Source organism: Camelus ferus, chromosome 11 (assembly GCF_009834535.1).
Source record: "Camelus ferus isolate YT-003-E chromosome 11, BCGSAC_Cfer_1.0, whole genome shotgun sequence".
In the NCBI taxonomy this organism is placed as follows: Eukaryota; Metazoa; Chordata; class Mammalia; order Artiodactyla; family Camelidae; genus Camelus; species Camelus ferus.
The window spans coordinates 4,681,473-4,694,277 of record NC_045706.1 but is presented as its reverse complement, the minus strand read 5'-3'; the positions used below and the strand labels follow the sequence as shown (position 1 = coordinate 4,694,277).

The following is a 12,805-nucleotide window of genomic DNA, read 5'->3' as shown; positions in this document are numbered from 1 at the left end:
TTCCTTTAGGTTCGCTCTGGAGCCGCTCCTGCCAAAGAAAATGCACTCCCGGTCCCAGGACAAGCTGGACAAGGACGACCCGGATAAAGAGAAGAAGGACAAGAAGAAGGAAAAAAGGAACAGCAAGCATCAAGAGATATTTGATAAAGAATTTAAACCCACCGACATTCCCCTGCAGCAGTCGGAGGCTGTGATCCTTTCAGAAACGGTAATTTCACAGGGAGCCTTCCCTCCCTCGCTGTACGGTAGCTGCCGGGACCTGTCTTTCCTCTACATATAGCCAAGGGGGCTGTCAATTGGATTTCATTGAATTGGCTATGAAATAGTCACTTAAAACTCTGGCAGTCTCCCGCAGCCCTCCCCTTATATAACCTGATGCTGACTGGCATCCAGAGGCGCAGAATAGAGCTGCCTCTCTTCTGAGGACGCCTGTCTTCGCCTCCATCCTCCATCCTGAAAGGGGTCAGTGCGGGGCCAGCTGTCAGCAGGACCCACATGGGTCTAGGCTTTCCAGCCAAGTTGGACTTGCTTCCATGATACATTCAGACATCTCAGGAGGTGAACAGGAATGCTTCTGCTGTCAGAAAACTGTGCTCTGTGCCCAGCTAACACTGTTCCCTCGCCCCTTCCTGACCAGAAATCGCTAAGCCACAGTTTCTGCCCGGGTGTTATAATCTGCTCGGCCAGTGTCCCGGAGCCCCTTCCCGCGGGGCGGTGCCAGCTGCCCGTGTGCTGTGTTATCCTCCCTGCCTCGTCTGCTCCCTGCTTAAATCCCTTGGCCATTTTTCAGAAGGATTTTCGGGGACTTAACAGGACGCGTGCCAGTTAGTTGACATTAAAAACGGATCCCAGCAGGGACTCTCGTTCATCCCGAGTCCGGGGTGTGTGACGGCCCTGAGACCCAGGCAGCACGCTCTCGTCCCAGGGCTGCACCTGCAGGCTGCCACTCCCAGCAGCGCAGAGCGACGGTTAGAGTCTGAGCGCAAAGATGAGGCACAGACAGCTTCTGGGATGAACTTTATTCAGAAAGTGCTATTTGTAGACTGGAAACAAATAAAGAAGAGGCTCTCATAGGCTGTCAGCTTCAAAGGTTAAGTCAGGCTTAGGGCTGCCTCCGCCTTGAAAGAGAGGCGGCGGCCAGGGGTGTGCCTCCCCTGGGTGGGAGCCCACGACCTGTCCTGGTTGTCACTGAAGGGCTGCTTGATCAGAGCGCTCGGGTGGGACCACCTTTTCATAAGACCTGCTTCACTGCTTGTTTGTTTCTTGATCACCAGAGGGTATGTTTCATCCAGATTACGCGCCACCGAGACCAGCAGTCACACGCTGGTCAAGGAGACCCCAGAGCTGTGACTACGGTCTTCATGAAGGCGGACGCCCTTGTGAGGCGTTTGGGCTGTGTGTTTGTGCAGCAGGCAGGCCCCCAAGGGTGGGGGGCCCTGGGGAGGGACTGGCCAGAGGCTAGTACTAAGCACTCAGGTGCAGGACCTCCCACAGGGGGGCTAAGAGGTTTCTGCCGACCATCCCGTGTTCCCTGTCCGCTCTTCTGGGAAGCTTGAGAAGCTAGCAACCCTGCTGGGACTGGCCAACATGCCTTTCTCTCAAGTTTCCCGACACCGTAACTGGGTGGAGGAATTAACAGAAACATTTTTTGAATATTTACTGAGTGCAGACACTGTGCAAGTCTTTCATACATTTTTATTTAAGCTCTACTTCGAGTTGTTAAAATCGAGGGCCTCAGAGAATTTGAGCCAAGTGACAGAGCTGATGAGAATTAAGTTGTGTGAAGTCAAAGGACGTTCCTGGCTTGGCCATCACAGTACAAGTTCTGTCCCTCCCCGCCGTGGCTCTGCTCTCCTGCAGAGACACCACTAGCAAAGATGGGCTGAGTTCAGCACAAAGTGGGGCCCCCAGTAGCTGGCCTGGAGTACCCTCAGCAAATCCACAAGAACGCACCAGAACCTTGACCCCCCCCCCCCAATGCCAGCCTCCAAGGATTCTCAGAATGACCACAGCTGCAGCTCGAGGGGCCAGAAATCTGACCTCTCACTGTGGGCAGACTTGCTGTCCTTGATCCAGCGTGACAGGTGTTGGCCAAGTCTGTGAGTACAGTTAGGCACCTGCAGCCTGTTTCCTATTCCAGCTTCCATGGGTTACCGAGTCCAAACTCATCTGCTCACTACACGACAGGCCAATAAATCAGGAGATGACATGTTGGGGCAAAGAATAACAACTTTGTTCAGAAAGCCAGCAGACTGAGAAGGTGGGGAACTAATGTCCTGGAGAATCGTCTTCCCCGAGTCAGCATTCAGGCTCCTTTTATACTGAAAAGGGGAGGGGGTGTGGGTGGTTGTTGCAGACTTCGTGGTGTCAGAATCCTTTGTTCTTGGAGCTGTCCACCTGGGTCAGGTCAGGATGTCGCTGTAAACCTCCAACAAGACAAACTGTTATTCTCTGTTCTGTAACTTTTTATCTCTATATGAAGGAAAAAGTGTTCTGCCCTTAAAGGTCAGAGCCTTGAGCATGGGCTGCCCTGTGCATTTCAGGCTCAAGGCAACGTTCTTTTACAAAAGACACAGAGCCAGCATGACTGAGCGCGGGCAACAGAGCGCAGGGTTAGAGGTAAAGGAGCAGAGCCAACAGGGGGTCAGACTTGTTCTTCCCTGTCACCCACGTGCATGGGACTGGCCAAGAGCTGCAGGACAGAGCAGGTGCGCCGGTGGGGTCTGTGGGAGGGAGGTTTGCTGGGTGGCGGCGGCAGCCCCACTCCTGGAGTGGCGCTCTGGGCCTCTGGGGTTGCCCTGCTCTGCATCCATTGGGCCTCCCCACACTTCTGCGGGGCTGAGCTCAGCTTCCTTCCTGAATCTGCATCATCAGTAATTTCATGCCCTTTAGCTGAGCCTCTCAGAGCCTGGGCAGGAGAGGGGCCCTCCAGGTGCAGTGTGCATCTCCCCAGTGAAGTATCCTGCTGCTGTCTGAGCCGTCAGGATAGGGTCGGGACGATAGGAGACGCACCCAGCAATGCCTGAGTCCCTGTCGCCAGGTCCCACACACACGCACCCAGGCAGGGCCCCAAGAAGTTCCCACACACGCGCACCCAGGCAGGGCCCCGAGGTCAACCAGGCTACCCCGGCCTCCCACGGCAGCTGGGCTGCAGGGACCTCGCCGGTTCCTGCAGATGAGGGATGACGCCTGGCATCCAGAGTCTGCCTCACTGGCACAGGATCGTTCTGGAAGGCAGCCGGGTGGCCAGTGTCCCTTCCGTCACCCCACCTACCAAAAGGCGTAAGCCGTTTTCTCCTCCCTCCAGCCTCGGTAGCCTCCAGGGAGGCCCTACCTTTGCAGACCACTTAGGGCCCACACTGCCCCCCACCTGCTCTGCCGCGGGCCCTCACCAGCAGGTCCACCCACCAGGCCCGGGAATCAAGCCCCAGCACCAGCCTGGGAGCCCTGCCTGCCTGCCCCGCCTGGCCCAGAGGGGAGATATTGATTCCCCCTTTTCTGCTGGGTTAATAACTTTTCTAATTACTCCTCCTTCACAGTGTTTTGAACTGCTTGTGCTCCCCGAGGCCTCATGATCTGAGACCAAGTTCTCAGAAATAGAGAAATAAAACTTCTTGGTGTTACAAACAAGGAGAAGGCTTAGGTGGGAAAAGTCAAGTGCATCCAAAAGTCAGAGACTGGCAGGAAAAAGGGCGATGAAAAGCAGACAGCATCCCTACCCAGTAATAGTGTAGCGTGAGCAAGGAGACAGGGAGTGAGTAAAGGGAATCCTTCAGTAAGCTTCTAGCCTTTCACGTACCTGCCAAGGAGGACCGAGGAGCCAGGAGCCTGCGGTGTGCTGGCCGCTGAGCTGGTCTCTGATTCCACTCTTGACCCTTTGGAGCGTCCCCTGTGTGCTCTCACCTGCTCTGAGTGGCCCATGCGGGACTCTGCTGTCTCACATTTATGCTCCAGAAACACGTGATGTGACACCCACCCCACCCCCCCACCCCCCGACTGGGTGAGGAGTCTCCCGGGAGGCCTGCAATCCCTGGGCTGCTGTGTCCAAGTGCTGCACACTGGGCAGCCTAGGGAGCAGGGGTTGGCTGCCTCACGGTTCTGGAGGCTGGACGTCCAAGCCCCAAGTGTCAGCAGGGCGGGTTCCCTCTGAGCTGTGAGGGGAGTCTGTTCCAGGCCCTCCCCCAGCGTCTCATGGTCTACCAGCAGTCTCTGGCGTGGCTCGTCCTGTAGAAGCGTCATCCTGACCTCTGCCCTCGTCTTCACACGGTGCTCTTGTCGCCAAGCCCAGGCTCGTTCTGCTCGCCACACCACAGGCCAACACATCGGGAGTGAGCCGCTGGGGCAAAGAATAACAACTTTGTTCAGAAAGCCAGCAGACCAAGAATACGGGGGAATAGTGTCCAGGAGAACCATCTCGTCCCGAGTCAGAATTCAGGCTCCTTTTATACTAAAAAGGGGAGGGGGTGTGGGTGGTGGTTGCAAACTGCTTGGTGCTGGAATCCTTTGTTCTTGCCGCTGACCACCTGGGTCAGGTCGTGATGTCCCTGTAAACCTCCAGTAAGACGTGTTATTTTCTGTTCTGTAACTTTTTATCTCTGTATGAATGGGAAAGTGTCCTACGCTTACAGGTCAGAGCCTTCAGGATAGGTACCCTGTGTATTTCAGACTCTAGGCAGCATTCTTTTATAGAAGGTGCAGAACCAGCATGACTAAGCATGACTAAGCCCAGGGTTAGAGCCAAAGGAGCAGATCTAATACGGAGTCAGGTTTGTCCTTCCCTGTTACACTGCCCCTGTGTGCATGGGTGTGTGTCCCAATTACCCCCTTATATAATAACACCAATCAGATTGGATCAGGACCCACCAGAATAACCAAATCTTAACTTGAAGATCTGCAAAGACCCTGTTTCCAGCTAAGGTTGTATTCACAGGTCCTGGGAGTTCGGGCTTCAGCATCTGAATTTTTGTGGTGACATAACTCAGCCCGTGGCAGACCCTAACTCTGCTTCTGTCCCTCCGACATAGATAAGTCCCCTGCGGCCCCAGAGACCGAAGAGCCAGGTGATCAACGTCATCGGGAGTGAAAGGCGCTTCTCCGTGTCCCCGTCGTCGCCGTCCTCCCAGCACACGCCCCCTCCGGTCACGCCGCGGGCCAAGCTCAGCTTCAGTTTGCAGTCCAGTAAGTGGGACCTTCACATCCGAATTCATGACCTTGTTCTGTGACCTCCCCCTTGACCGAAGGCTCTGAAGTTAGACCCACCTCCTCTCCTTCCAGCCGATGGAGAGAGTTTTGACAGGCACCTGACTTACAGGGAGTGTCCGCAAAGAAAATCAGGCCAGAGCCCCGTCGCGGGCTCCTGGCGTCCTGGGCGAAAGGGGTGGGGCTGGTCCAAGCTCTCCAAACCTCCTGTGCCCTTGGGGAGACGGAGGCACAGGGAGTGCCCCCCGTTTCCTGTCACAGGATCACGCCGCCCACAGGGACCTTGTGTCCAAGAGGAACAGGAAGGGAAGACCCACTTCTGGGCTGTGCTGAGGGGCTCAGGGTATAACTTGCTTTCCAGCTTTGCCCAGTTTCTAGGGGGCTGCAGTGTATCGCCACAAACTCGGTGGCCTGAACAACAGAGATTCATTCTCTCGCAGCCGGGAGGCTGGAAGTCTGAAATCAAGGCATCGACAGCCTTGCTTCCTTCTGGAGGCTCAGGGAGAATCTGTGCTGACTCGTCCAGCGCTGGTGGCATCCTTGGTGTTCCTTGGCTTGTGACAGCATCACTCCAGTCCCTCCTCTCTCTTCACATGCCTTGTTCTCTGTGTTTCCGTGTTCTCACCTCTTCTTACAGACACTAGTCTTGGGACTTAGGGCCCACCCCAAATCCAGGGTGGTCTCACCTCGAGATCCTTAACAGTCACACCTGCAAAGACCCTATTTCCAAAGAAGGCCATATTCTGGGGATCTGGGTGGATGGGAATCGGGGAGGGATGCCGTGGAACCCGCTGCAGCTGGCAACCAGCTTTCCACCACTAAGGTCAGGCCGGCCAGGGAGCTGAAATCCCGGCAGCAAGAAGGTAGCAGGGAGTGAGGGCGGCCGCAGAACAGGCGAGGCCAGGAGAAGCCACTTGCCTTCCAGCGGCCGGAGGAGTCCGGGGGCGGGCGCTCCGCGCTGTGGAGCGGCTTGTGCAGGGCCGCAAACGCCTGTCCTCAGCACCTGCTTCCTTCTTGCTGAAGGGCAGCAGTGGTGATTCCAGAGCATCCGGTCAGTCTTGAGTCAAGGTTACAACAGCAGTTGAGGCTGAGGCGCTGAGAGTTTCTGGGCGCTGGAAAGGAGACGGTCTCTGGGTGTCATGGCTTCGCATCCTTATGCTATAACCAAATGATCTTCAAAAACATTTTATTAAATTTTTTTATAAATAGTTGAAAACGGGCACCACTGCAACTGCTAAGGAGAACACTTTGGTGGTTCCTCGAAGTGAAACACAGAACCTCCATGTGCCCCAGCAGGTCGGCTCTTGGGCATTTGCCCCAGAGAACTGAAAACCAGGACTCAAGCGGATACTTCCACGCGCGTGTTCGTAACTGCAATACCCACCGTAGCCCAAAGGTGGAAACAACCCAAATCTCCATCCACTGATGAATAGTTCATCAAAAACGTGCATCCAGAGAAACATCCACTCAATGGAATATTATCCAGCCACTAAGAAAAAGAAGTTCTGGTACACGCTGCAACACAGGGGAACCCTGAAAACACTGTTGAGTGAAGTAAGCCAAGACAAACATTAGATGATCCCAATTATATGAAATAAAATAAATTCCTGAAGACAGAAGGTAGACTGGAGATTGTCAGGGCTTGGTGGGGAGGGCGGAGGGGGAACCACTGCTTTGTGGGCAGAACTTTTGTGTGTGGGGTGATGAAACAGATGTGTGTGTGACGGTGGCACCGCGTTATGAGTGTGATCAGTGCCACGACGTGTACACTTAACAATGGTGAAAATGGCATCTTTAAAGAAGTAACCCAGTGAAAACGACTGAGCAGCCGGTCACGAGGGCAGTCCCTCGGTCACAGGCCTTCTCACTGCTGAGTCAGCTGCGGGGCTTCCTGGTGAATCGACACAGCTCTTCCTAGGCCGTGGAGGGTATTTTTTTTGTAACCACGTGGATCATCGAGGAAAACTTTAAAAGAAACCCAGCAGCAACAATGTCCATTTTTCTCTCTTTAACATAAAAGACAAATTCTTTCTAAGAGTCTGAGAAAATACGTTGTCTTAATGATCGTCCCTCCTCCGCTTGTAAACGACCCCCGTTCGGATTGCTTTAGAAATCAACTGGGCTTCCCCCTTGGCGTCTGTAAGGCAGCGACCTCAGGGGCTGCCACTGCTAACAACTTCATTTCGTACAATCACGGGTTTTCCTGCTGTGAGGGTTTTGAAAGGCAGGTGGCTGGCTGCGGGCTGCACCATCAGACGTGGCTTAGTGAAGCTCCCCAGGGAGTCACTGCATGCAGGAGGCAGGGTGCAGAGTCCTGGCCGGGCTCTGAAACCTCTAAGTCTAGGCAGTCCTTGTGACACCGAGCTGTGTAGATGCCACCAAGGCAGGGGGGCCGAGGCAGGATCGGCTGTTTTTCCAGTGGTCTGGTCTCCCTTAAGCTCAGGTTTTAGGGGTCTCATGGCGGTTAGTGTTCTCTCTCTAGAACGTGCCCTCGGGAGGGGATGTCGGCCCTGCGTGCCCTGCCCCTCCCTGCTCTCTCCTCTGCCCTGTGAACCAGCATTTCTGCGGGATGAAGTGCTCCCGCCTCCCTGCCTCTCCCAAGAGAACACCAAGCAGCCGGTGTGCATTCACGCCAGGTGGGAATGTGGGTTTGATTCGAATCCACCCACTTTTCCAGGTTTGGAGCTGAATGGCATGACCGGGCTGGACGTGGCCGAGGTTCCGCCCCCTCTGCCTCTCAAAGGCACCACGGCCGACTATGGGACCTTGACGGAGAACCTGGACTTGATGGGCTCACCCACGCCCCCACCCCCGCCTCCTCACCAGAGGGTAAGTCAGGACTCGGAATCGCGGGGGTTTCATGTCCTTCCCTCCACAAAATAGAAACCTGCTCCCTGATGTTAGCGTGTTTACTCTGGGCAGGCGGAGATTTGATTTGGAGGAAAGAGGTCGCTAGGGGTAGAACCCGGGTGTGTGACCCATGGCTCCTGTGTCATCAGAACAAGGCAAAGGGGGATGTTCCAGCCGGTGGATCGAAGGGCCAGGCTTGACCTGCGAGGGCATTCCACTTGGGGTGCAATTCTTATGACAGTTTGGTTTTGAAAAGTAGCTTTGGGATGGAGAGGTCTGTCTGACTTTCTTAAGAAGCTGGTCAATGCTGCGCTGCACAGGGACGTGCTCCTCTGGGACCCCAGCCCGGCCCTCGAGAAGCCCCTGTCCCAGCTGTTCCTGCAGGCAGCCCCACCCTTGCCCTGGCCACTGCTATTGTTGGAGACTTTTTCACTGAATTCCAAGTTTATTATTTCTCCTCCTCCTTCTTCTCCTCCTCCTCCTTCTTTTTTTTAGTGGCTTAAAATAACAAACATGTATTATTATTTTAAATTTTTTTTTCCTGGGGGGAGGTAATTAAGTTTTTATTCATTTATTTTTAATGGAGAGACTGGAGATTGAACCCAGGACCTTGTGCATGCTAAGCATGTGCTCTACCACTGAGCTACACCCTCCCCCTATTATTTTTTTTAGTGGCTTAAAATAACAAACATTTATGTTTTTTTGTTTGTTATTTTAAGCCACTGGGAAAAAAAAAAGCTCCCTCTTCTTGTGAGAGGAGTGGAAGAGAGAGGGGATCTCTTTACAGAATATTATTGAATTATTCCTTTTGTGCAAGAAAACTAAACATGCAGAGGGGCCCCATCTTTGGTGCTGGAGGGACGAACTGTCCTTGTGAGGCTGCAGTGCCTTTCAGATCTACCCTCTGGCCCTAGAGGTGCCACGACGGGGGACCAGCCCTGGTGAAGGGACCCGGTGCCCCATGGTGGCTTTTCAGGAAGCTGGAATGTTTCATAGCAACTAAAGAAACGTAAGCCTGCTCTTTCCTGCAGATTTCAACTACAAGTTAGAATGAAAGGAGACACAGGGAGCTGAGAGAGAACACTGGCTGGTTGGGGTGTTGTTTTCCTAACAGCTTAGCCAACTGATGACATCTTTACTTTCATATCTTGATTTTACTGGAAAAACAACCCCCCACCTCCACCCACCCCGGCCCTGGTCTCCATACCCCCGTGAACTGAACACTCAGAACTTGGAAGTGGGAGCAAATTCATTTTTGTTACAAATCAACTCAACAGCAACATTTGATCATCTCAGCTTCTGGGAGGCATCGTCTAAGACACCGATGCCACCACTGTGGGCGGAGGGAAGAACACGCGCACACACGCTTGGGCCCCATTGACAGTGGAGTGGTGAATTCCACTCCACTGATGACCCGAGTCTCCTTGCTGTTGGCTTCCTATTTGGTTCACCTGCAGCCGAGGGCACGTGCAGGACGCCCTCCTGTGGGTTTGGATGTCGTCACTGGAACCAGTAGGGTTTCAGGGGGCCATTGTAGAATAAGGATGATTTATCCTATATGGGGATGAGCCACATCCCCATCCCTCTCACTGACTGGCCCCGGGCTTATAGTTAACTCTAGTCCTCTCCCTTTAAGCTGTCGTTTCTTTCAGAATGGCTCTTGGAACCAACAATCTGAGCCATCATGTCACTCAGAAGTGAAGAGCCCGCCATGCTCGTGTTTGGCGCCAAGGGGCACCCAGAGCATGTGCTTGTGTCCGGCTGTTGGCCTGGCCCTGTGTCACCTGTGGCTTCCACGAGTAAACAAGCAACATTTATCAGACCCAGAAATCGGTGCTTCTCTTCAGCGCTCTTACCAACTTAAAAAATGTACAAGTCAATTCTTTTACTGCCCCTGTTGTAATGTTAAATGCCCTCATATCAGTTCTGCTTTTCTGCATTTATTCCCTACTCTCCGTTAGGCCCTAGATCACTTCCGTATTTATTTGTTGCGAATCAGGGGGAAATCTGGGCAGTGAGCAAGAGACTGCTTCATCACTATTATGTCCTTGAAACACCTTTTCTCACATTGAGCTAAATGTGAACCTCCACGGAGAGGCTGTTAAAAATCCACCCTCACCCTTCGTTGGAGGACAGTGCTTTGTGGTTTCATTCTGGTGTGTTCTACCTGCGGCGTGCCCGCGCTTTTCCTGCTGTTTATTTGTTCATCTGCTCATTCATTCACTCATTCATTCACTTGTTCACTCGCTCACTCATTCATTTACCTATTTGGTCAACACATCTTAACCTCTCGTGCATGTCCGGTGTCCGTGATGGGCGTGAGGGTTCCCAGGGCAAGGGACCAGCTGCCCTCCACCACTCACACCCTGGCAGGTCCATTCAGTTTTTCCCATCACCTTTCCAGCTGTAAATTCATTCCTGGGAATCTAAGGCAGACTGTGGCTCATGGACCATATCCAGCCCATCACTTGTTTTTGTAAATAAAGTTTTATTGGGACACGGCTTCACCCATTTCATGACATCCTGTGCTTCTCTTATGAAGAGTTTATACCTTTTCTCCTAACTTTGTTCATCCCCCTCCGTTTGCAGTTTTGCAAGAGACTGTGGATGAAAAACTCCTTTGTCAGTGGGTGACTTGGAATGGTGACCACTGGTGCCCATGGCCTGGCCGGCCCGCTCTAGTGGGGCCTTTCCATTTCAGAGAGCACGGAAGGCCTCTCACCCACCCCTGGAGAGCACCTCAGAGGACTTGATTGTCCCTGAACAGTTTCGGGACGTCTTCAGGGGTCATGAAGAGGGACACATGGGTCCTGATCAAGGGAGGCCCAGCTGTGGGTCCTGGGTGGCCCTGGGTCCTGCTTTGCCCACATTCACCTGTCCTTAACCACGTACACTGCCCAGCTCTGAAACTGGTCTGTTTCCAGGGGCCCTAGATCAGTCGCACGTGGATTTTAAAAAATCGCATGTGTGAAGACCAGTGGTCACCCTTCTCAGGGGCTGTGCAGACGCCTGAAGTGCTTTGTGAAAAGCGGCTAATCAGAGACAGGCCTGTGGCCACCAGCAGCAGACCTGCCAGTCCCCGCCGCAGGGAGGGGGCGGTTCCCAGTTCCCAGTTCCTGCCCAGGGGTGCAGACTGACTTGCCCTCGCCACCACCGGGCCAGGTCAGACCTACCAAGAGGCCATTTCTTTCCTGTCGGAGCGTCAACAATGCGCGTTTTCTGTCTTCTAGCATCTCCCGCCTCCGCTGCCCAGCAAGACCCCGCCCCCGCCCCCGCCCAAGACGACCCGCAAGCAGACCTCGGTGGACTCCGGGATCGTGCAGTGAAACCGTGGCACCGTCTGCAGGGCCAGCCGTCAGCCTCCCCCGCTCCCGCCTTCTTCCACGCCTGCCGGTTACCTCACCGGGCCCAGGATGTCTGACACTTAGCGCAATTGCTTTTCCTTTAACAGGAGCTCGGCTCCAGCCGTGGGGTGCGTGGCCTTTCGCATCGCGGGGCGAGGTGGCTATTGGTCTGGGATGTGCTGTCGTGTTTATCAAAGTTGGAGGCTTCTGAGTCTGTCTGTCTTGACAGAGCCCAAGTCTTGCCCAAAAGTCTGTTCTTTTTGTGCCAAATGACACGTTAGCCAAGAGCCTGATGGATGTGAGTTTAGCCCAGTAAGGAGCGATGAGGCTTTTCCTGGAGCACCTGTGTAGAAAGTGAGCTTACGAGCCCTCATTGCTCGGGCCGAACCCCAGCTTCCTCCTGCAGGATGTTTTATCAACCCCCTCGCTGCACCTGGTTGTGTAACATGGTGTTGATTGACTGTCTCTTCAACCTCCACCAGGCGATTAAGGTCAGCCCTTTCGGGGAAGTTCCTGAATTCCTTCGGTATCATTTAAAATAGGATATTTCTCAGCTACTGAACAGTTACTAATTTATGGAGTGAAAACAACATTAAAAATACTGGATCAAGTGGAAAAATAAACCTGAGTAGAGGAAGATCAGTTTTCTCTCTTTTTTTTAAAAAAAAAACATGAGTACTACATTAGATGGTTTAAGTAGGTGATTCCTTCTTGTCCTCATTCTGTACAGAAAGTGTGTATATATGATGGTCTTTAGAAATTGTTTTCGTTTTTGTGGTCCTTCTGTTAATAGGTGCCTGCAAATGATTCTCAGTGTGTGTCCTGAAGTTTTAAGTGGGGGAAGTGTAAAAAAAAAAAAGGAAATAAAGTTTTGTTGGTTTTTTTTTTTTCAAAGCTGACGTCCTAAAAATGTTCGTGGACAATGAGTTAAAAAAAAAAAAACTAACAATGTATAACCTAATATTTGTATTCTATCATCTATATTTTTTTATTCACTATAATCATGATACTCTTCTAGTAGGCTCAAAAGTTAATCATTGACAATGAAAAATAAAATGTCATTTAAAAAGATTCACAGTGTCTGACGAAGTATGTCTTTATCCCTCAGTGTCAAATATAAAAGCCGCTGTTTCTGTCCTGCTTTTGTTACCGAGTCCAAACTCGTTCTGCTCGCCACACGGCAGGACAGTAAATCGGGAGACGGGGAGTTGGGGCAAGGAATTGCGACTTTATTCGGAAAGCCAGCAGAGCGAGAGTATGGCAGACTAACGTCGTGGAGAACCGTCCTCCCCGAGTCAGCACTCAGGCTCCTTTTACACTAAAAGGGGAGGGGGGGTGGGTGGTGGTTGCAGACTTCGTGGTGTAGGCGCTGTTGGTGCAGGTTTCCTGTTCCACTAGAGCACAGGGCGTGC

The 12,805-nt window shown here is 52.8% G+C and overlaps 1 protein-coding gene across 1 annotated transcript in view; it reads left to right on the top strand.

Annotated features, from left to right (window-relative positions):
- DOCK1 (dedicator of cytokinesis 1) overlaps positions 1-12,462 on the top strand; it is a 484,302-nt gene extending 471,840 nt beyond the window's left edge. The window contains 4 exon segments of the mRNA XM_032490663.1: positions 10-208; positions 5,025-5,178; positions 7,877-8,028; positions 11,280-12,462. Coding sequence (XP_032346554.1) covers positions 10-208; positions 5,025-5,178; positions 7,877-8,028; positions 11,280-11,375 — 601 coding nt within the window. The 3' untranslated portion in view covers positions 11,376-12,462.
- The last annotated feature ends 343 nt before the right edge of the window (positions 12,463-12,805 follow it).